General features: G+C 48.7%; 1 protein-coding gene across 2 annotated transcripts in view; it reads right to left on the bottom strand.

The window, feature by feature from the left end:
* Positions 1 to 7,355: 7,355 nt before the first annotated feature.
* The window catches only part of MERTK (MER proto-oncogene, tyrosine kinase), an 85,845-nt gene continuing 68,497 nt past the window's right edge, over positions 7,356 to 24,703 (bottom strand). For both annotated transcript variants that reach the window (XM_019714516.3, XM_019714517.3), the window contains exons 12-19: positions 23,500 to 23,595; positions 22,750 to 22,830; positions 20,330 to 20,422; positions 19,160 to 19,278; positions 15,982 to 16,091; positions 14,423 to 14,582; positions 13,682 to 13,818; positions 7,356 to 8,615 (exon numbers count right to left, since the gene is read on the bottom strand). In XM_019714516.3, the coding sequence (XP_019570075.3) occupies positions 8,093 to 8,615; positions 13,682 to 13,818; positions 14,423 to 14,582; positions 15,982 to 16,091; positions 19,160 to 19,278; positions 20,330 to 20,422; positions 22,750 to 22,830; positions 23,500 to 23,595 (1,319 nt within the window). In that variant the 3' untranslated portion in view covers positions 7,356 to 8,092. The remainder of the gene's footprint in view (positions 8,616 to 13,681; positions 13,819 to 14,422; positions 14,583 to 15,981; positions 16,092 to 19,159; positions 19,279 to 20,329; positions 20,423 to 22,749; positions 22,831 to 23,499; positions 23,596 to 24,703) is intronic.

Genomic DNA, 24,703 nt, shown 5'->3' with positions numbered 1-24,703 from the left:
TGGTATGACTCCCCTACCTATGGCTCCGTGGGTGTTCCTTTTTGGCCTCACCATATCCTGCGTTCTTGTATGGGGAGCGGGCCCAGAGACCCCGCAGGCCTCCCCGCATGACACTTGGGGATACAGATGATACCCAGCAAGATTACCAGTTGTCATGCAGGGTCTCTGGTCCCACTCCCCACATAAGAACGCAGGACATGGTGAGGCCAAAAAGGAACACCCACGGAGCCATAGATGTGGGAGTCATACCACTATATTCTTGATAGTGGCTGGTCAAGACACAAAAGCAAACATCTGCCAGTACCCCAATGGGGGGGGGTCTTCCTGTACCCCTGTCTCGCTGGCAGCCAGGCGAGACACAGGAAGCAGGATCCACAGGATCCACAATCCACCATCCATGCTTGCTAACCCCACTTGCTAGCTGCAATCCACAGTCCGCTTCTCTGTCAACCAACCAACAACCAACCAACGCCCTAGCATAGCCATGGCAGTTATATTAGTGGCTAATGGCTAACCAGTAACAACTGATGGCCACCCAGCCACAGCGGATGGCCATCTGATTACAGCTGATGGCCTTCTACTACCAGTGCCTGCACCTTTCCACACGAGGCCAAGAGCTCTCTGGGACTCTGTCCCCACAGATAGGCATTGGTCTCTGCATTCCTGCACGTCCAGCACAACCCTCAGAATGCAACCCCCCAAAAGACTTCCCTTCTCCGCTAAAACTTCACCTTCTCACTGTAATTATCTACCCCTATGAGGAAACAAATGGGTACAAAATATCCAATTAGATTAAACCGGTCGCTCACACCTGTGCAGTAAAGGCCACAATGACTTTCACCTGGGCCTCATACTATCATTATAACAGACTGGATTCTGGGAAGGAATACGCACAGTCTAAAAAGATGAGGTAATGGCCCCTTGTCAATCACAGGTGTCAATCAAGTGGTCCCATGCCCAGAAAGGAACAGCCCATTTTAGAGAAAAAAGGGATTAAAAACTCCAAGTCCTCGCCAGTCAGGGCCTTTGAGCCTTTTCCCCCCCCAACCCTTCTTCCACCTCCCCTCTCACTCTGGTTCAAGCCATTGTTTCTCAGTCTACTTGTGTAGGACACAGCTCCCTGTCCCATGCTGGTATTATGAGTCTTGCTCAAGTTACCGGTCATCGGCCGGCTGCTGGCAGCTCAGCTCACGTTGGCTGCTGGCAGCTCCAGCACACGGTAGCCCATGGGCAGCTCACGCAGACTTCCAGCTGCTCACGGCAGCCCAGCTCCAGGGAGAGCTGTTGTTCACAATCTTAGCTGTAGAGGGCGTAGCTCACTGGCCCATGTGGGAATATGAATCCGGGACCTCCGCGTTAGGAGCACAGCACTCCAACCACCTGAGCCACCGGGCCAGCCCCCTTTGAGCCTTTTGAATCACACTTCTGCTCAGGCCCGCTCCAATCCCTTTGGGGTGTAGTTTCTCTTCTAACAATGCCCTTGAACCATTCTCTACTGCTTGGGTCTGCTCCTATTTCTTTGGAGTGTACTATCTTTTTAAATAAATTACTCTTTCACTATTTTATTTCTGTCTCGGTCAATTCTTTGCTCGAGACACTAAGAACCTGGAAACCGCGCCGAGGAGGGCCCTCTCTCTGGTAACATAGAGGAAAAAAGATGAGAATGACATCAATTTCTTGTCAGAAACAATGCAAGCAAGAAGACAATGGAGAGACATTTTCAAAAGAACTTGAAGAAAAAATAAATTATTTCAATCAAGAATCAATATTCAGCAGAATCATCTTTCACAAAGGAGAAATACATTTCAGATCTATAAAAGCAAAAAGAATTCATCACGAAAATTCCAGCCTTATTTAGAAGACGTGTTCAGAAGACGATTCCAAAATGAAAACTGGATTTACACAAAGAGCTGAGAAGCATGGCAAGGGTAGGGTGTGTATACCCTTGTTATTGTAATATATTTAAGATACTTAACTATTAAAAATTAATAACACTTTTGAGGTCTGTAGCACATATGTAAGTCATGTGGCAATAACATAAGGCCCAGGAAAGGAGAAATGAAAATGTACCCTTGTAAGGTTTTTAAATATTTATTTATTTATTTATTTATTTATTTAGCAAGTCAAGTTGTTGTCCTTTCAGTCTTAGTTGTGGAGGGCGCAGCTCAGCTCCAGGTCCAGTTGCCATTGCTAGTTGCAGGGCACGCCGCCCACCATTCCTTGTGGGAGTCGAACCAGCAACCTTGTGGTTGAGAGGATGCGCTCCAACCAACAGAGCCATTCGGGAGCTCAGTGGCAGCTCAGCTCAAGGTGCCGTGTTCAATCTTAGTTGCAGGGGGTGCTGCCCTCCATCCCTTGCAGGACTCAAGGAATTGAAATGGCAACCTTGTGGTTGAGAGCCCACTGGCCCATGTGGGAATCGAACCGGCAGCCTTCGGAGTTAGGAGCATGGAGCTCTAACCGCCTGAGCCACCGGGCCGGCCCCCTTGTAAGGTTTTTATACTGTATTTGAAATTGTGTATCACTTGACTGCAGACTGCGGTAAGCTGAGCATATACACAATAAATCTTAAAGCTACCACTAGAAGGACAGAAACAGAACCAACACTTGGTATCTGTCTCTCCGACTCTAACTCTTCCAGCTGGTTTCTCATTGTGGCTTAATTTGCATTTCCCTAATAGCTAATGATGTTGAGTGTTATGATGTCTTTTCATTCTCTTAACAGTATATTTCGCAGAGCAAAAGTGTAACATTTATTCTTTATGGATAACGTCATCTATGGATAAAGACAGTTTACTATTTCTTTTCCAGCCTGGGCACCTTTTTCCACCCCCTACAATTTTACATCCTGTGGGGCAGGGCTTTGGAGGCTACTTCGAAGGAGAACACTGTTCTCCAGATGTGAAGTTCCTTAGTGTGTCAATAGCATCTGAGGCCCCACTAATGCCTTCACCGTGGAATTAACGTGGTATTAACGGACGTCAACAAACAGGCAAGTCAGGGCTCTCTGGGGATATTCTTTAAAAGAGAGCCTTCATTAGAGGCCATCTGGTCCCTCTGGACTGTGACCCAGGTCAACAAGGCCAAGGCCTTGACTGCTGTGCAAACCCCACGTCCAAAGCAGCTCTTCTCCTCAGGGAATGCCAGCAAGTGGGTGAGTGGGTAGTGTGTCCTCAAGTGGCTGTTGTTCCAAGTAGAATTTTTAATTGTGCCACCTCAACAAACCCAGTAATCAGTTTAAAGTTACTGCATCCGTAAGAAGTGGGAAGGGTTAGAACTCTCAAGTTTCTCTTTCAAATCTCTCTTTCAAGTACATGGAATCCCATTTCAATAAAAGATATCATACACCAAGGGTGTCCAAACATTTTTCAACGTTTTTTACCAAGGGCCATATGCGGTAAAATACACAAATAGCCGGGCCATTCACTCGAGGTGAAGTACGTATTGCCTCACCTGGTTTATTTAAGTAAACCAAATATATTTTTGGAATTTGCTGCGGGCCAATAAAAAATGGATTGCAGGCCGCAGTTTGCCCGCGGGCCGCAGTTTGGACACCCCCTGTCATAGACGAATCTATCCTAACACAGTGGTCTTTGGGTTGAAGTTCATGTAAATGCAGTTCATTGCATTTAAAATCAAATAAGTCATTTAGGCATGCTTTTTAAAGTAGAATGGCAGTTTTACTTCGGTTCTTAGAGCTTTAAAAGAGAGTAATAAAATCCACGTACAGAAATATTGTGCATTACTGAAATGTTCATTAAAGAAAACAAAACTTCCCGTTTTCCATTTGTCACCCAAGGTTAACTAAACTTTGTTTTTGGAGAAGTTAAGTTGCTGCCGTAGCTGGTTTATTTTGGGTCACGTATTTTCCCATCGACTCAGCAGAAGTTCCAACTTGCTTTTGCCGTTGACCAGAACTTACAAAGGTCTTGACTTTCTTGAGTCAGAACTAGTCTGGCCAGAATCAATCTGACTTATAAAACTAAGAGACTGTGGTTTGACCCATTTCCTGAGCAGGGAACCTCTGCTTGGTCTGGGGGGCATGGAGACACAGGGAGAATCTCGCCCTCCCCAGGGGGCACTCTGACTTCCCTCAGGTGCCAAATCCTGTTGATAAAGCCACCACTGCTTGCCATCACCCACATCTGGGGAGGGATGGGCCCTGAGGCTCAAAGTCACTGAACTCAGGAGCAGACTGGTAGGAGGGGCATCTTTGGGCATCAATGTATCAGGAGTTGCCCACCTCTGAGCCCAGGAGCCCTCTGCAGTGACCGATAGAGGCCAGTCTCTTTCCCTCTGCTTTCTGCCCCACTGCCTGCATCACTGGCAATGATGAAATCCTTCCTTCCCTTCCCTTTCCTTTCCAGTTAGTTTGTATTATTTTGGAAGGCGTGGATAACATAATCAGGGAGAATATTTTTAATAGGACAAATAGTGAGTTTATACTCCATAAGGAGAGAAACTGGCAGCAGCCATCAATTGGGAAATCCTCTAACAAGAACAAAGTACTCTCAAACAGTTTGTGTCCCCTGCTTCCCTCACAGCCACCCAGGGGCTGCAGGAGGTGGCTGTTGTCACTGTGGCATGGAAACGTGGGCTCCAGGACAGCCAAGCAACCTGCCCAAGACTGCTGGAGGGGAGCGTGCAGACTGGTCCCTGCCCAGCCTTTGCCGCTGGCGGCGTGGACCGCTCCTCACTTCTCCTTTCTCCTCAGTAAGAAAACCCAGGAAAAGGAAAAATGAAAAAGAAAGGGAGGAAGGACTAAGGAAAGGAAGAATGGAAGGAAAGTGGGAAGGGAGGGAGGAAGAAAACCCCAGAGAGGCAGTGGTAATTTCCACGTGCAGATCATGGGAATTTCTTCGTAATTTCTCTCACCCTGTTGTCTGACCTCCCCAGCCCTGTCCCAGCCCGGCTGAAGGCAATGACCCGACTGGTTTGTCCCTATTTTCTCTCCCCCATGTCTTGCCTATTAGAGCCACTTGCTAAAGTAATTTGAGTTAATACTAAAGAGAACCCGAGAGGCAATTTTCGGTCCCTGCTCCGAATTCAGTACCAGAGTTCACCAAACACAGGAGACTCTGAAAGCTCATTCTTTCAGACGTGTAGACATTCAGATGTGGCTGACAGGACACACATAGGGCCACGAGTTCTCAGTGAGGTGATTTCAAACGTCCTTGTCCTTGTCCTGTTGGGAGAAGCAAGCGGGTGGGAAGGAGCTGCTCCCAGCCCTGTAACCTGGCCCTGGAGCATGGCTGTGGGCTGATGAGGTGCATTTCTCTGCCGTGTTTGCTGATGTCCCAAGAAAAGCCAGAAGACACTGTGGCTCTCTTGTCTTCTCCTGGGCAGCCTTGGTGCTGGCCTCTTGCCCTCCTCCGGCCACAGGGCACATACGAGCAGAAGGGACAGGACTGTGGGGGGCCTGTGCCATCCCACGACTGTTCATTATGTATTTGTTTACATCAAATAATTAAAATTAGAAGCAAACGAGCACGGAGGACAGCAAGTGCTCACTTCACATCCTCCAGGGGCTCTTGGAAACTGCGACTTTAAGTGAAACAGTGTGAAAGGATCCACTGTTACTCGAGGCTGATGGAAACAACAGTTAGGTTCCCAGGCATATTTCTGGTCAAAAAGCCTCACCAAACTTCTAAATAAAGACTCAAACACTCCTAATGTTAAATACTGAGCTCTACACACATTGAAGAAAAATAAAAGCAAGTTAGAATTCTTTTCTAACCTGCTGATTTCAGTGTCATGGGGCTGGGGCCCATCCTGGCAGCTCAGGGAGCAGGCGGGGCCCAGCCTGGACTGGGCAGCCGTCCATTGCAGGGCCACTCGCAGCCCCCCACACCCACTCAGACAGCAACAATGGAGACGTGCCCCTCAGGCGCATGTCTTTGGGACGCAGGAGAAACCAGCTCCCCAGAGAAATCCCACGCAAACCTGGGGGGACCATGCACACTCCACACAGACAGCGGCACCGCCGGGAACCAATTCTTTTTCTCATCAACGTCATAATGAAACGATGTTGAACTACATGATGTCATTCGAGGACCTGTTGTGTTCACTTAGAGAATTAACACTGAATTTTTATGAAACTTCCAAATAGGTTATTCCATTTGCTCACTTACCTTACAGACATGGACACACCGTTTTAAGCTGGGGTTTTGTGCTTGAACTGCCACTCAGCTCCTGACCAAGACTTTAATGATGACCTAGTCATATTCTTGAAGGTCACCACTAGCAAGAAACTTTGCACAAAGAGACGATACACAATTTTTGTGTGTGATTTTTTAAAAACAACCATTCAAACATTTTCCACAATAGAAAGGATCTTTGTTTTTGTTCTTTTGTGGGTAAATGTGATGCTGGCATTTCTCATAACGATGCAGTCTTTTCAAACCCTAAGAATTTTCCCGCATGGAACATTTCACAGTAACAGGGGAGCCCCTCAGCCTGGAGACCTGGGCATCGGGGCTGGCAGCCAGGGCCAGGACCCAGGGCCACACCATGAAACCAGCGCAGATGCTGAGGTGGCCTCACAGCCGGGAGCAACAGGCCTGAGGATGACACTGGCCCTGGCCTGCATGACTGCTCTGAGGGCTGAGTGATCAACACTTTAACTGAGCCCTTGCTAGCAGAGTAAGGCAGCCTCTTCCTGCCTCAGTCTGCCTGTCTGTGAAGTAGGGATAATGGCAGCACCTACCTGGTAGGGTTGTTAATGAGGACTAAATGTGGGCTGTGCCTGGCACACAGGAAGTGCCATCTCTGTGCCTAGTAAATAAAATGAAAAGGCTGAGTCTCTGGAGCAGACCCCAAATCACATGCTTGGAACCAGCCAGAAGCAGGCACCTCGGTTCTGAATTCTCGCTTATGGGCTGTCTCGCTCTCTGGACATGGGCTGTCATTGATCATTGAGCATCCAGCCTCGGTTTCCGGCCCACACAGGATGACACTGGTACCCATGGTCACAACGCACAGGTTTAATAGGACAGTTCACATAAAGTGCTTGAGGCATAGTAGGTGCTCCACAAACAATGGCCGCGGTCACAGCACAGCCCATGCCTGCTCCCTGCCCACTGTCCCACCTGCCCCCCGCACAGGAAGTCCTTCACCAGCCGGGTGCTCTTCTACTGTTCGTTTTAACTCATTCTGCTCAGAGCGTATTTTTCAACCCTTTCATATTTTTGTCCTTCCCTTTTGGCCTCCACAGGGTGGTTTTTCCTTATCTTTAAGAAATGTCGGAGAATAGCTGAGCCAGTGTCCGGAGGGCCAGGCGCTGAGAGGGATCCTTCTTCAGGGAGCAAGGCTGTCGGTGACCCCGTTTCCACAACTCAAGTAAGCACGACACATCCTTCCTCGTTCATATTTTATTAGCAAGTCATATGGAAAAACAGCTATAAAACTGTTAAGAGTTAAATATCAAATGAGTCACTCTTATCAACAGATGATTCATGTAGGACCTTATGGTTTTTCAGAAGACTAGAAGACGCAAAGTCAAATATGGCATTTCATTTCAGAGATTTTTTTTTAAATTTTTATTTATTTAAGTGTGTTTTTCTAGGACCCATCAGCTGCAAGTCACATAGTTGTTTCAATCTAGTTGTGGAGGGCGCAGCTCACAGTGGCCCATGTGGGGATTGAACCGGCAACCTTGTTGTTAAGAGCGCTGTGCTCTAACCAACTGAGCTAACCGGCCACCCTCAGAGATATTTTTACATTTCATAGTCAGGAAAAAGAAAAGAACCTGAAAAAGACAGCTTCGACTTGTTTGCACATGTTAACAGCAAGGGGTAGCTGCAGACAGCAGGCTGATAGAACCCAGCGTTTAGGGTCTGCAAGGTAAATGACAAGGAATAAGGCGTCTTTCATTAAAATATAATATTTACATCTCTTTCCATCATATACACACAAAGATTTTTCTCCTTAAATAAATATATACTCTGCATTTTTAATGACGGCAGACTGGACAACACTTATCTGGGGCTTTCGGGCGTTTACTTGGTAAGGAAGACGGAACGCAGAACCTTGGAGCGGGTGTGGATATTGGGGACACAGGCGTCCCTGGCTTGTGGGCGTCTGTCCACTCTTGTCACACCAGGACTTCCGAGTCGTCTGAGTTGTCCGCAAACAAAAGTTCATCTGGCGGTGGGCCCCTCAAGGGCAGTGTGCTGGCCTGGGGCCAGGAGACCCCAGTACTCACACATCTGTCCTCCAGTGGGAACCCGCTCTCCTCCTCTGTCTCCATTACTGGGGTGGCAGGGGCCAGGTCTTTCCAGTCCCCACTGCCCCTGTCCAGGATGTACCTTTCCTCGCGTGGTCTGTCCTTGTGCTGTGAACTTGCGTGAACTTGGGCTGTGATACTGATAGCAGCGCTGGGCATACAAGGAGCATACATGGGGTTGGGCTCCATGTCCCTATCCGGTTGTGCAGCTGGGGAGCCGTCTGCTGGGCCCTCACAGTCCCCGGGAGGCTGTGTGTTCATGTAAATGACGTCAGCCTTGTCCTGCTCTTGAGGTAAACTTTCCAAGAACTTCTCTAGCTGCAGCCTCAGCACAGAAAACGCAGGCCGGTCCAAGGGGTCCGCCCTCCAGCAAGACTGCATTATTTCATACCTGCAAGGACAGAAGATGGGTGAGTCCCCAGTGCAGTACTCTGCTTGTTTCACCTCCTCGTGGACTTTATCCCATTTTAACTCATGCTAATTCTACCCTTTGGGAATTACTGAGGTTTTCTTAGTGGCTTAGCATTTGTTCAAGTTTTAGAAACTCTCTGTGGGCATGTAACAAGAGCTCCTCTGGTTCCAGGAATACAGGACACTTGTGGAAAATACACCTAACCTTGCAAAAAATGAGTATTTCAGGCCCTTTGCTGTATTCCACAGGTTGGCAACCTATGACCCATGGGCTAAATCCGGCCCACCATCTGTTTTGTAAATAAAGTTTTATTGGAACACAGCTGCATTTATTTGTTGACTATGGCTGCTTCTGCTGCAATGAGCAATTGCTACAGAGGCCGTATTGCCTCAAAACTGAAAATATTTGTAATTTGGCCCTTTACAGAAAAAGTGTGCTGCCCCCTGTTCTAAGTCAACAAACTGGGTTTGTCACCAGGAGAGCAGAGTCAGAAGGGCCGAGGGGCAGGGGGAAGAGTGTGCCTCATCGTGTTGGGTGTTTTGTGGGTGTCACTACATTGCATCTTCTCAGCAGCCCTGTCACTGTTCTTTTGTAATAAACATGGGAGTAAGCAGCGGGTGAAAGCATGGGAACCTGCCTGCCGCTAGACAAGCCCTGTGCCCAGGGGTCCCTCTGCACGACCCCCTCCTTTGTGTTCTGTAGGGAGGACTGCACTCCAGGGGGATGTCCTCATTCCCGAGGTCTGACATAATTAACAATTACAGTTGGAGGGACAGTGCCGTGAGTGCAGTCAAACAAGGAGATGACTGCCTCAGGAAGCGTGAGTTGTGCCCATCATTTCATGTGAATTCTTTCCTATTTTGAGAAATTGATATGTATGTTGCTGAATAAGAAAACAACCCAAATATAAATCACCTGACACATGAAGTAGATTATTGACCTGTATGAACACAAACATGCAAATCCCGTGTCCATATGCAATCACGCAGAACTTACACACACATTCTTGCACAACAGACCTCGTTCATGCACAACAACCGACAGCTTGGCATGTGTTTACTTTTCAGCCTCTGTCAACATGTGCACGTACTTCTGGAAGGTGGGGACCTGCTGACGCTTTACCTGTGAGCACAGGACGTGGAGCTGACGAGCAGCGGGCACATTCTCACCTGGGCATCTGCTTATTCTGTTACTCTCCCTGGGTACTGAGAGGGTTACTGAGAGTTACAAACAGCTTTTGTTTCCTATTTTGAGGATTTTATGGTACAAATGGATTTGCATGAGTTCCTTTTTTCCCAGAGCCTTGGCTGTGTGCAGTACGAGATGAGCTTTGAGGAATACTGTCCTTAGAATCATGCTCTCCTTTTCTCCACGCCATCAGGGCACTGTGGTATTTAATTTATTTACCTTTAGTCCATGTCTCAGGAGAAAGCATTTAAATATTCTATGCTCTTCTTCATGTAACATGGCAATAACATCACTTTGAAAGTTATTTTGCTTTCAGTACTTCATGAAATATGTAAAAATACACATATGACTTGTAAAGATGTGGCGAGCAGGTACACTGTCTGAGCCGTTCCCACAAAGGGCGACTCCAAGGTAGCAAACCAAGGAAAGCGGCAAGAGGGCCGTCCCTGGGCAGCAGGAGAGCACCGTGAAGGTCAACGACTTCAATCTCAGGGATGGAAAGAAACAAGCTTGGTCGCTGCCTTTGCAAACAGCCATTTGTTTTTCTGTTGAGATTTTATAAAAGATGTAATCATCTAGGTAGCTGGGGCTGGGGGAAGGGAGGGGAGGGTGTTGTTTCATGGGGATAAAGTGTCAGTTGGGAAGATGGGTGGTGGGGGTGGCTGCATAACAATGGGGAAATACCCACACTACTGAACTGTGCACTTAAAAATGGTTATGGTGGGGGGCGGCCGGGTGGCTCAGTTGGTTAGAGCGCAAGCTCTGAACAACAGGGTTGCCAGTTCAATTCCCACATGGGCCAGTGAGCTGTGCAATTCCCACATGGGATGGTGGGCTGCTCCCCCTGCAACTAATGGTGACTGGACTTGGAGCTGAACTGTGGTCTCCACAACTAGATAGAAGGACGACGACTTGGAGTTGGTGGGCCCTGGAGAAACACACTGTTCCCCAATATCCCGCAATAAAATTAAAAAGAAAGGTTAAGGTGGAAAATGTTACGTTCTGTATATTTTACCATAATTTTAAAAAAAGGAGTTAAAAAAGGTGCGAATTTACAAAATTTACAAATTTATCCATATTTGTCAAGCATCTGCTTTCTTCCTGCCTCTGAAGATGGCTGAGTGCCTCACATCCGCTCAGAGAAATGGCCCCTGAGAGGCGGGCATCACGTCAGTAGAATGTGTCTACAGTGCTAAGCAGGGTTGGGTGTGCTCTGCCACTCGGCCAATAGTGACCCGCATCGCTGTCCTGCTTGGGGCCTGGGCTGCCGCAGGCACAAGTGGATGGACTGGTCGGTAAGTAGAGAAGGGTTTCTGAGAGGGGGAAGGCAGTGTGAGCTCAGGTCCTTTCTTACACCGCAGTGTCACTGTGTCACCATTTCCTTAGGTGTAATGAGGGGTGGGAGCAGATGACCCCAGGTCCCACCAACCTGGGCTTCCCTGGTTCTATGGCACTGACGGCTTTTGGGGTGAGATCAGAGCTAAGGGGACTCTGAAGGATATCTGCTGGCTGAGGGGAACAAATGGGATAAAGAAAGGACAGCATGGCTCCCGAGTGTCACTGGAGGATGGGAAGAGGTGCCGTGACAAGAACCATAGTGGTCAGCTGGTGAGAGTGTCCAAGGGCTGCGGCCGGAAGGCTATGATCTTGGTTGAGGAAGTGTTCCCCGGGGGGGAACAGAGTGGCCTCTGGGCAAGTGGAGCAGGCCTGCCACCTGGTCACTCGGAGGTGGGTGATGCCGTGAGAAGCTGTGGCCTCAGAGGGCAGGATGGGAGGGTAGGGCACGAAGCATGCTCCCTTATGTCGTTACATGTACAGTTGACTTTAAAAAGATGGAGGGGCAACGAACACAGGAGTGAACTCATCTCAGAGGACGTAGGCGAGAAGCTCAGTGTGGCTCATTCTGAAAAGAAGATGCCCCAGGTATGGAAACAGGGTTTTCTTTGGGGGTTGCTGTTGTTCAGCAGCATCCGGACAGGATAGGGGACCTGGGAAGGACGCCTGGTTCAAACTCACGGTGGCTCTGCACCACCTGGGCAAGGGGAACACAGGGCCACCTGATCCTGACCTCCCGGCCACATGGCGTGTGCTGACTCTGGGACATTTTCCCCTCAAAATCCTCCCAGGAAGCCGAGTCAGCATTCCTCACAGGGCTGTCAGACCCCAGGCATGACCACAAACACCATCGTGCTGTCACACACGAAGGGAGCCAAAGGGAAGTGGCAATAAAACTTTTCATTCAACACTGTTGGGCTGAAACGCCCTCCTCCGTTTCAGAAGCACACACTGCATTCACGTGGCCCTTGGAAAAAACTGCCATGAAACCTCAAGATGTAATTGAATTAGGAGTTGAGGATGTTTTTCAAGGGCTTACATTTCTCTTCTATGCTCTGAGTGTTATAATTCACAACCGCAGGGACAGCCGCCGCCACCATGCAGGCTGAGGCTCTGGTCCTTAAGGGTTCCTTCTGTTTGGTTTGCACAGGGACTGGGAGGCCTGCATGCCATCTGAGCTGTCCCTCCGCAGTGTGAGAGAGTGTGGGGGTACTGCTCATGCGTACCCGCCCCAGCACCCACGCAGGCCCATGGTCCTGCCATCCTGCTGCATGTGGAGAACGTGTCCCCTGTCCAAGCCCGTGAGCCCCCCTATGTGGGGAGGAGACTGGCACTGGAGGGTCCACGTCACCAGCTAGGGGCAGCGGCGCAGAAATTATCTTAAGGTCAGCAAGGCCTGGGCAGGGAGTCTGTGTCACTCATCAGCAGCATTGCGTGACACTTACTTTCTGCCTGCTGCAGGCTGGGTGCACCACGCACCGTCTTTAACCATCCGAGTACCATTCTGAAGAGCAAGCGACTAGACTTTTTCTGTGGCTGATAACAGGCACCGGGAGGTCAAGTCTGCTGCGGGGGCCCCACACATGGCGAGCCTGTGTGACTCGTCGGCCCCGGCCTCTCCCCAGACTGCCCACCCTGGAGAGGAGGAGCCTGGTGGGATGTGCGCTGTGCTCCTGCACGCTCGGAGCTGGGGCCCCCACGCCAGGCTGAGCACCCATGTGCGCCGTGCTCCTGCACGCTCGGAGCTGGGGCCCCCACGCCAGGCTGAGCACCCATGTGCGCCGTGCTCCTGCACGCTCGGAGCTGGGGCCCCCACGCCAGGCTGAGCACCCATGTGCGCCGTGATCCTGCACGCTCGGAGCTGGGGCCCCCACGCCAGGCTGAGCACCCATGTGCGCCGTGCTCCTGCACGCTCGGAGCTGGGGCCCCCACGCCAGGCTGAGCACCCATGTGCACCGTGCTTCTGCACGCTCGGAGCTGGGGCCCCCACGCCAGGTTGAGCACCCATCTCCCAGAGAGAGGCTTGAAACATGCACATCTAAGCCCACTTTGTCCCAACACTGTCACGGTCTCCAGGCATAGGGCCAAGGAACTGCACTGTCAGAATACACCCCACGTGATTCCGATGACAGCCTGACCTCAGAGTCACGGGCTCAGATTTCAAAACTTCCTGATTGAGGACATCACATCATTGAGATGGGTTTTTCTTGAAATGTTGTCCAGAAAGAGAAGGATGATGCAGCACAAGAGGGCAGGTGGCCATTCAGGTACCTCATGTGTGATAAGGGCACCTGCTTATCGAGGACACACTTCCTAGAGCTACCTGCAGACCTGGACAAGGCACGGGCCTACTGCCCCCCAGAAGCACCGTCTCCCACGCCTGTCAATGCTCTGGCCTGTATGTCTGCACATGCCCGCCTGGCTGAGAGCGTCCCCTCCCCTGTGGCTGTGTATCCCCAGATCTCTGTAGAGCCACCGGCTGGTGAGGGCAGGTGTCCGGTGGCATGGAGGAGCTCACTCACAGTTCGTCCAGGCAGTCCTCTGGTGGCTTCAGCCTGTGGCCGTGGAGAAGGTAGTCATACATCTCATGGTTCTGGACTCCAGGGTAGGGCGTCATGCCCCGAGTTGCTATTTCCCACATGGTCACGCCAAAAGCCCACTGAGAACAAAGCAGTGAGAAGTCTGGACATGAGCCTTTTCAGGGGACTGAATAGCCTTTTCATCAGCAAAGGTCACTTCCTTAACGCCCCCATGACTGTGCACAGAGCTAACAATTATGTCTGAGACACGCTGCTCTCTCGTCACGGCAGTGATGTGAGGTCAGAGCATCTTGGTCCCCATCCACTCCTGCTGTGCCGGGCAATGTGACAAAGGCAGATAGTCTCCTGTCAGACTCATGCTCGGTTCCACTGCTGCTGTCTGCTTGAGGGTACAACTACACAGCCCCTTTCATGCTGTGGCCATTTGATGAACTCACTGAATTCAGTGTGAATGTGAAATATCTCAGTTGTGGGAGAGAAGTCACCATGTTTTGGCAAAGAACAATGGGACTAAATTAAGGGTCTGTGCGAAGCCAGAGATTTGGGTGTCAGGAGACCCCACCAGCACAGAGGGGTCCAGCAGAATTAGAGAGTCTGGCACAAAGTAGGAGGTATAAGTGTGCCCTCCACCCCTCAGATTATCTGAGTAGCAACACCAGCTACATCGCTTCCTTTGGCATGGGTCCCGTCAGCCACAAGGGGTCCCGAATGGAAACTACGTACCACATCACTTTTACTAGTGTAGACACGGTCCGCGAGGCTCTCGATGGCAATCCATTTCACGGGCATCTTGGCAATACGGCCCTGGCGGTAGTAATCGCCGCTATAAATTTTCTTGGAGAGGCCGAAGTCTGCGACACACACAGTCATGTCATCCCGCAACCTACGGAGAGTGAGTGTGTGTCCTCAGCAACGTCACAGGCAAAGGCCCAAGTCGCAGGTCTGTTCACACGCCGCTGAGGACATCCATGGTAAGTGACCACCTGGGACGGTCCTGCTTGGGGACCGACGGCAGGGGTGAGGGGGAGCGGGACAGTTACAACCTTGCACCCCTCTGGTCTGGGAGGGGTCTGCACCAGCAAGGCCACCTATGCACAAGGACGGAGACACATGGAGGGAAAAGAGGTGAGGCCCAGTGGAGCAGGAGCCCAGCTCAAACCTAGGGCCTGTGGTGACACATGAAGCGCCGCAGTGACATCGGCACTGGCTCTGGGAGCCTCCTGACAGCTTGGGGGACGTGGGCCAGTACATGCCGGTACAGGGGCCTCTGGGCTCCTGTGAAGACAGCCAGGTGGTACTGGAGGAACGAATTGTTAAACTAAAGGGCTACAAATGCATTTATAGCCCAGGCTGTTAAAACAGATACTAGACAAGAAGGAGGCAGAAGAGGACAAATGGGTGGTCTGCAAGTAGGGTGACAACCTATCCCTGTTTTCCCAACACTGACGTTTAAAACTGGACGTCCACAGCCTGCAAAACCCCTCAGTTTCAGGCAGACCAACAGCTGGTCACCCTACCTGGTGGGAAACAAATTGAAGGAAGTATTAAAGGGAAAGAATATTTTCATGATTCTTCCGTTGTGGTAGACAAATTATTCAAATAAACAAAAACAACACCCTCTGGACCCTCAAAACTGAGGTGAAAGAGGTGGAGGGCCAACGGGTGGGGCGGGTGAGAAGGAGTGAGGGGCAGGCATCACTGTCACATCTCCAACCAAGGAAAACAGACGAACAGCGCATTTAAGGAACACTGCCTCTTCTGCGACAGTAAACTCAAAACCCAGACACAGCCGTTGTTGTTGAAGATTTACAGCAGATTTACAGCCGGAACAGGGTGAGGAGATGGGCAGAACTTAAGCTCAAAGTTCTCTAAACGTCCTCATCCCTCTGCTGGCAAGGAAAGTGTCTACAAAACAGAGGAGGCATCACGAGAACTTAGGGACTGACCTTTAGGATTTTCAAGACTCTGTCTGTCACTAGAAGACTTACGTATAACTCTGGGACCACTGCCAGATGCTGGCGATGGGCAAGGAGCACAAAAGCCATACGTCACATTCTTGGGACGCGAGAATGTGAAAATACAAACGTGGTTACTGGAGGCAGAGGGAGGGAGAACCCTCAAGCAAAAACCCAGTCACGCATTTGAGCCATAGGGATCCCACCTCCAGAACCCAGCTTGCCTCCTCTCATGACAAAGACAGGTCAGTGCCCTATGTCCCCCCCCCCCGCCCCAAACACCAACAGGAGGAGGTGTGACCCCTGAGGACATGCCAGGACCCTTACATGCAGTTGCGAGCAGCTAAGTCGCGATGAAGGAAATTCCTGTTGCTCAGATACTCCATCCCCTGGGCTATGTCCAGCATGAACTTCACCAGCGTCTGCACGGGGATGTGCTGGGGGGGAGGGGGGAGGGAACAAGAAGAAATTATGTTTTTAAAAGGAAAACCTGTAAGTCATTTCCATCTGCAGGCAGAAACGGTGTTTTTACTTCTTGAACGTGTGGCCGTGAAACAAGGAAACAAACCTTTCCTTTCTGTATCACTAATTCCACATGTAAGGTTTTACAAAACGAATTAAAAGAAAAAAGAAACCATGACAACAAACCCTAAAACTTTTTGGCAAATACCACATTCTCTTCTCCCTGTCTTTAAAAGCACTGATGGTGAATAACATTCTTTTCCCAACTTACGAGGTCACATGCCATCCTCCGTGTCCTTAGTGGCCGTGGGACCAAGTGCCCACACAATGCAAAGAGGGAATACAAGCGTGGTCTGGCTTTTGTGTGTGTGTGGGGGGGTGTCTAAAATTTGAGGCAAAAAGCCCATTTAGAAGGAGCAGTTTCCAACTATGCAACCACAGCTGCTGTCACTTTTCTTTGAAACGCTTTGAAAGGTATGGTTTCTTCTTTCAGAGAGAAATGAGGATGGTCTCACCCCTTATGGCAGGAATATTCACTGTTTCCCAAGGGCCTTCCTGTAAGTTTCAGCAGTCACATTCGACTGCCAGGTTAGGAACCTGCCAGGTGGGAAGTGATCCCGCAAATGGTGACAGGGGAAGCCGTCCCGGCAGTAATTACACGTTTGAGCCCAGTCAGAGCCTACACAGGAAGGCTCACTTTCTGCCACCACCAACAGGTCTGTACCCACACCATGTCCCCAAGACCCCGGACTTGTCATGGTATATGGGCTATCGCACATGAGTTTTCTAAAGTGATACTCAGGAAGACACTGCATTTTTAATGATTTATATTCCTAGTCAGGACCTGTGTCAATCACACACTGCATATAAGACAACACACTTTGATTCTCCTTCACCCTTCCATGAGGAGTTGTTAGAAAAGGAAAACAGACCAGGTAGGACAGGCTTATGCTCTGTATATCTGGGGCACCTGATTTTCAGGAAAGCATTGGGTGCTAAGAAATCTAAAACCTGCTGATGCCCCTGCAGGCAGAACGATTACGAGGTGTTACTCATTTGTGCTACTTTCTCTAGAACGACTGGCGCTGTCCTTGCAGACTCTGACCAAAAGTCATTTAAAAGTTGGTAGAACTATCACGAGTTCAACAAGGCTGCAGGATACTAGATACGAAAATCAACTGCAGGGGTCGGCCCGGTGGCTCAGGCGGTTAGAGCTCCATGCTCCTAACTCCGAAGGCTGCCGGTTTGATTCCCACATGGGCCAGTGGGCTCTCAACCACAAGGTTGCCAGTTCAACTCCTCGAGTCCCGCAAGGGATGGTGGGCTGTGCCCCCTGCAACTAGCAACGGCAACTGGACCTGGAGCTGAGCTGCGCCCCCCACAACTAAGACTGAAAGAACAACAACTTGAAGCTGAACAGCACCCTCCACAACTGAGATTGAAAGGACAACAACTTGACTTGGAAAAAAGTCCTGGAAGTACACACTGTTCCCCAATAAAGTCCTGTTCCCCTTCCCCAATAAAATCTAAAAAAAAAAACAAAATCAACTGCATTTCTATGTATGAGAGATGAACAATCTGAAAATGAAATTAAGAAAACTATTTTACCACCACCATACTGTTGCCTGCGTCCATGAGTTTGTTCATTTGTTGCTTTCTGTTTTGTATTCCACAGAGGAGTGAAGTCCTGTGGTTCTTGTCCTTTTCTGACTTATTTTGCTTAGCATGATACTCTCAAGATGGGGGAGAGGGGAGGTAAAAAAGGGTAAAGGGGGTCAAATATAGGTGATGGAAGGAGACCAGACTAAGGGTGGTGAACACACAATGTGACAGATGATGTGTTACAGAACTGCACACCTGAAACTCAGATATTATTAACCAATGTCACCCAATAAAATTAATGAAAAACGAAAACAGTTTTAACTATAAAAGAATCAAATATAAAATATTTAGGAATAAATTTAACAAAACAAATGAGAAACGTATACTCTGACAACTACAACACGAAAGAAATTAAAGTAGACCGAAATACACAGAAAGACGTCCTGTGCTCGCAGATCAGAGCGGGGACAGAATGCCATAGAGTCCCTTCTGGGGACATTCCATAACTGAGACCTAGTCCTCGGCCACTCCTGCAGACACAATATACCTAAGGAACTGACTAAGCAGATAGCAAAGGAAAGTCTGAATAAAACCTTGATTTTCCAGCTTCTCTATGCATTTTGTAACTGCCAACTTTACTTGTGCTGCAAAGTATCAAAATATGAAAACATATTCTTTTTTCCTATTTATAACACCTGGGCGTTCCTTTCCATCATTGCAGATGTACCTGTATTTTTGTGAGTAGAACCTGTGCATTAGCCAGTAAAATGCTATGTGCTTGCCTTTCTTGTTATTTTGCTCGAAAGAATGTAAGATGGCAGCACTGTTTCCAGCTGACACAGACAAGCCATAAAATTTATATGGCAACAGAAGGAGAAGACCTAAAACGATTCCAGAAAGTAGGATAAACCTGGAAGAATCACACTACCCAGTTTTAAGATTTACAATACAGCTCCAGCAGCCAATGTGCTTTCTGATTCTCAGGACAGAGCAGCTCGTGATCAAGAAAAAGATGGATGGAGTAAATTCACACTCAGAAATTACTGCAAAAACCTCAGGGCACCTTCCCTCTGGGAACTGAGACGTTCCTGCACCGAGGGATTTCAGAGCACACAAGCTAAAAAAAGGCCAAGTCTAAAGAAAGAGGCCACTCTGACAGCATGAGGGGCCCCCTGGCTCCACTGTGATAAGCTTGGGCCCTGAGACTGCTCCCAGGGGCTCCCTCCCCCAGTACAACAGGAACAATAAGACAGAGGAGCAGGTCTGTTGTGAAGACGGACACCAAATTCCAACCCCCAGGGCACACAGTGAGCCCTGTACAAGGGCCAATGTCTTTGCTTTCCCGCCTCTATTTTCAAGGTCAGACTTACTGTCCAGGCTCTGTCACGTAAGCCCCACGAGCCCGGAGGGGTGTCCAGAGGCAATGCAATGGGATAATTACCTTTGGTCCCGTGTCCAGTCGGGAGTAGAGTAGGTAGGTATGCAGGTCCCCATATTTCATGAAGGGTAAAATCACCATGGGCTTTGGCGTGCCTTGGGAGCCCATCTCTATACAAACACCTGAAATGAAGAACAGAGATTGTTACAAAGAGCCCTTGTCAGCAGTGACCAGGAAAGCGCAGTCGGGGCACTGGCCAAATTGAAACCACGTGCTCCCAAGTGGACACTTAAAACAACACACGCTCACAGCTCATGTACCGTGTTCAAGAACACGCACACAGTGGGTCCACGGCTTGCTGTGTTCTCTTTCAGATCCGTGCCCATCTTTGCAGGAGAGCTCTCAAAAATTAACCTACAACAAGCACAGCTCTCTGGAGACTGGCGGAGCTTTTGAGATACTGACTCTAAGTGAGGGGCAGTGACCACACTAGAATTCAAGGGCAAACTGGTTTCATGTGAGAGTTAATACTTAAGCATATGAGGGCATCCACTGAAACCAAATGCTTAAAACTATGAAAAGGATTTTGGGGGCTGTTAGGTAAAGTCTACATAACTAAATTTTAACGGTTACACAAAAGAAAAGCCCATTTAACGTGGAATTCAAGTAGTAGAGCCTGTGTGTTACCTGACACCAGCCTTGCAAAGCCCTTGCACATTTTGGTGCAACGACAAAGCACGATTGTTCTCAGTCTGCTGAAGTCAGTAATCGCAAATGAGTCACAGTTGTCTCTTTGACATAATATTGTATCCAAACATGTTTTCACTTCTCCCTGTAGTGCCAAAGACACTTTGCAAATTCCCCAGAGAATTTAGCATTTGTCAATTCACAGGACAGGAATAAAAAAAGTCAGCAGGATAATCAGTTATTTGTAGACTGTACTTCCCACTTGGAACAGTGTCACTTACACAGCAAGCTCTGGGACCTGAGCTCCCCCTCTTATGTATTTTAGCTAATGGAGTTAAAAGCCAAATTTTGGTGTTAAATTGCGTCCTGTTTTTACCACTAGCCTCAGAAAATGTAACCGTAAGGAGAAACCTTTGCGGTGAAAACCCCATGTCATAAAGTATTTTGGGGTCACACCCAGTGTGCACGTCTCTTCCCTGGAGGTTTCCCAGTAGACAGAGTGGCTGAGCACCCCTCTGGCCTCCAGTCCCACATTTCTTGGGATACCTAGGAGTCGGATGACATTTGGGTGGCTGAAGTCTTTCATGCATGCAGCCTCACTGAGGAACTCCTCGATCTCTCTCTGGGAAAAGCTGTCCACTGAAAGGAGAGACAGAAAATGTTAGGCATGAGTGACACACTAGGTGAAGGAGAGGGACAGCAGCAATTTTGTTCTCTAGGAGTAAAGTAAGGCACAGACAAAGCCGTGGTGACAGTACACAGATGAGTGGCTGTCAGGGGTTGGGGGAGGTACACGAAGAGGTGACATTATAGAGGTTTTAGGGTGGCAGGACTTCTGTAGGACACTGTGATGGTGGACACATGACTATGCATTTGCCCAAACCCACAGGATGAATCTTAATGTTAGCCGTGAATTTCAGTCAATAACGTGTTGATGTGGGCGTGTCACCTGTGCAAAATGCACGATAGCAATGCAAGGTGCCAGCAACAGGGAGGCCGTGTGACGGGAGGGCGTATGAAACACTGTCCTTTCTGCCGACCTTTCTGTGAACCTAAAGCTGCTCTAAAAATTAAAGTACATTATTTAAAAAACAAAAAGCAAACAAACAAAAAACCTCTAAAATCAAATGAAACTGGTCTGTTGCAATCAGCTTTGCCTTTAAAAAGAAAGAACACATGCCTTTGTCTGTCAGCATGCCTTCAAGTCTGGTTGCTCAACCCTGCCTGTGAGCTAGACGCACTTTCATGCCAAGATGTTGGACTTAAACCAACTTAAAAGAGACATTTAAAATCCTATACTGTGCTAAGTGACATCAGCCAGTCACGAGAGGACACATACTGTGTGACCCCCACTCATATGAGGTCCTTAGGAGGAGCAAGCCCACAGGGACAGAAGCCTGGGTGGGGGGAGAGGCTTGTTTAACAGAGTTTGCATTTTGTAGGAAGAGAACATTCTGGAGAGGATGGGGATGGTTGCACAACAGTGTGAATCCACTTAATGCCCCTGAACAGTTAGGGTGGTGTATTTTACGTGTATTTTACCACAATTAAAACCGCACACACACACACACACACACACACACACACACACACAATCAGGCGTGCCTTAGGGAATCTGCTCTCACAGGAGGCAAGGACTGACTGACATCACACGAGAGTGTCGTGCACAGTGTCTGTAGAGCCTATGGGTTTGGGATATACTGATCTTCCTATTAAAGCAAATTTTTAAAAATGTAAGACATGATTCTATAGACCCGAAACCACGTGGGCCTCCCCTACAACCTTTGCCGAAACAAGTGGGGGGGTGGGGGGGTGGAGAAGGGGTAGGTCTGCCGGCAAACCCTCCCCCGGGGACCAGTGGGCAGGAAGTGCACAGGAGCCTGTGCTGGAGGCGGGACTCGCATCTCTCGGCCTTTGGTAATTAGCACGGATCCAATCCCCATGCAGGTTATTTTAACGAAGTTGAACAGTCAGTTCCTCTGACCAGGTCTGCTGAACCTCTTGTTCAGGAAATGGGGACAATAGAAGGAGTCTTCCTACAGACACACTGTGAGTTTCCGAGGAAAGAATGTGGAGTCCTTGCAGGGCTTAGGCCCAGCAACTGCTCTGACGTGGGTGCCAAAATGGGGAGAGCAGCAGCGTCCTGGGCACATGTGAGCAGCCCGGAAGGACTGGCCATCATCACACCCACGAAAAGCAGGAAGCACCAGCCCACGGACTGGCTGTTTATTATGGTTCCTTTTTATAAGTGAACTAAGACTTCAGCCTCTGGTTCTGGTTAGAGTCTCAATACATGCTTTTAATCCAACATATGCTTCAATGCCCAGTAAACAGTGGACTTCAACTTTAGAAAGAAACTAATTTTACTTTACTCCCCGATCGAAAATCATATTGAATTTACTCAGGGGTTAATGTGGAAGTGATATTAACACACTAAGCACCAATCCTGTCCTTCCAGCGCACTGGCAAGATGGTTGTGGGTGACATGCCACTCGAGCGTGCTCTACTGTATGGGCGCCCAGCCTGACACCTGAAGAATCAGACTGAGACAGATGTGGGGTCACATGCTTCCATGCGATCAACGCTGCCTGGAAATTCTTTAACTCTACTAGGTGACAGAGAGAGGAGAAGAGAGGAGAGGAGGGGAGAGGGAACAAGAGAGGGAGAGAGGGAGACGGAGACGGGGAGGGAGAGAGGGAGAGAGAGAAAGGGAGAAAGGGAGAGAGATGGAGAGCAGGGGAGAGAGATGACACAGGTTGCTGCCTTGAGTGGGAAGACTATACAGCACAGGTATAAAGAGCTCATTACAGCAACTGTCCCTCTGCGACCAGGCAGCACTCTGGATGGCCTTGGGACCTATCGGTGACTGACACCATGACATCTGAACCCCATCTTGGCCTAGGGAACACCAGCCACTGCAACAGCTGCCCACACCTGGAAGAATGGGTGTACTCGGTGACACTCACACTTCATGGTCTTCACGGCCACTTTCTGAGAGGTCCCATCTTGCTGACTCAGATTTCCTTCCATGACAGACCCAAACTCTCCTGTGAAGTAAAACAATACTGATGGGGACTTTGTGAAAAGTCCCTCTTGCCCACGGAAACTGTCAGAGCTGCTGTTTTCACATGGCCTGAGAGTGACCCACACACGCAGCCGGGCAGAGCTGCCAGGCCACCCACACTCGCACACCAGGCCCAGGACAGGCCTCCCGCCTGTCACCAGCTTGGTTGGCTCGGACCTAGCTTAGTTCATCACTTTAGTACAGGACAACTTGGAAAATGTTTTTAAAATTCATAAAGTAGGAGCTCTGAATGCCATTGTCATTTGTCCTGAGGTCAGCTGGACAGATTAAATATGTAGTTTCACCCTTGTTCCCAGTTAAGTAGGAATGGGCCAGAAACAGCGAACTTGAGACCTAGATGAATACATTTAAACAACATAGGAAACTGGTGGATGAACTGCGTGCTTTTCACTGAAGGGAATTCATATTTCCAGGGTCTACGGTGTGCTAGGCACTGTAGAGCCCCCTTCATGTGCCAAGTCTGCATTTCAAAAGTTGCTATTCACTTTTTCATTTTAAATGGTAAAAAAAGCCTATGTGTATTTATCACTTAAAGTCACAAATATGGTATTTAACAAATACATATTTTTAAAAATGACTGGAAACGGCTTACTTTCGTACCACACATTTTTAAAATAATTAAACTGCTTACCTTCGCCCAGAATTTTTCCAAGGCTTAGAAGGTACCTGTCAATCACGACATCTTCCAGCTTATTTTGCAGCTCCTCGCTGACGCCCAAGCTGCGTACTATAGAGGGAGTGACGGGATATGCGAGTTGTCAGGGTGATTCCTTTCATTGGAATATAATCAAAATTATGTATAAAGTCCCTTGAAATCACTGTACATTTTCTTCATTTTATACCCATAGCTGTCTCCCCTCCCCCAAATGCCAGTAATAAAACATGCTTAATTCTGTGATTGAAGTGAGTACAATGAAACCTTCAGGGCAAGATCAATTCTGAAGGGTTATAAACATCAGAATGTGCAGTGCGGCAGCCGGCAACCAGAGTCCTGTCGGGGAGGTTTGCCCTTGACCAGAAGGAGTGAGGAAGAGAAGTCAGTAGGCATTTCCTAGTGGAGTATCTACTGTTCTCACCCTAAGGACAAAGACAAAGAAGCCATCGGGCACCCCCCCCCCCATCCTCCTTGCCAGGGAAGGGGGTGCAGAAACCACAGGAAGCACTGAGGGCACAAGGCACTGTGCTCGAGTAGAATATGGGGCCTTGTGATGATGACATGGGAGGTGCTAAACCGAGTGCCTGGTGGGGGCTGGAGAATAAGGTCTTCTGTGATCAGGTTAGACATGCGGCCTGACTGTAAGTGCTAGCAACAAGAACAACTGACCAGGAGAGGGAGACCAATCAATGACACTCAGTATGTGCCAAGTAGGGAGTGAGCAAGGCTTTGAAAGAAAAGAATGTGGATAATTAGAAAGGGCACATAAGCTCTTAGTGAAAAACTTTCACCCCGAAAAAATACAGCCCTCCAGTAAAGGAAAGAAACTGGTGTGAATTAAGAAGTTTTTAAAATGCATGAACAAACATCTGAAAGTCAAACTTCTAGGTTAGAAAAGTAAGGAAATTAATAACATCCAACATCACCCAAGTTTTTATCTCATAGCAGCATTCTTGCATTTGGCTTTTTGTTGTTTTTGTTTTTTTGGCGAACCTTTAGAGCTTGCATTTGATAATATTTACATACACTTTCGACTTTGCTTCTGAAATTATTCAAGAACATAGTGATCTATTCCCATTGTTCAACTAGAAGCGTTCGCACTCTGATTCACCAAAACTCAAACCATCACTGTTACATAGTTCTCTGAGTGGGTTGTCAGGAAGCAATAGGAAAGGAGCTC

The sequence above is a fragment of the Rhinolophus sinicus genome, chromosome 2 (genome assembly GCF_057876585.1).
Source record: "Rhinolophus sinicus isolate RSI-liver-muscle chromosome 2, RSI-T2T, whole genome shotgun sequence".
Classification (NCBI taxonomy): domain Eukaryota; kingdom Metazoa; phylum Chordata; class Mammalia; order Chiroptera; family Rhinolophidae; genus Rhinolophus; species Rhinolophus sinicus.
The sequence above is the reverse complement of the archived record's forward strand: the minus strand, read 5'-3'. Positions and strand labels throughout refer to the sequence as shown.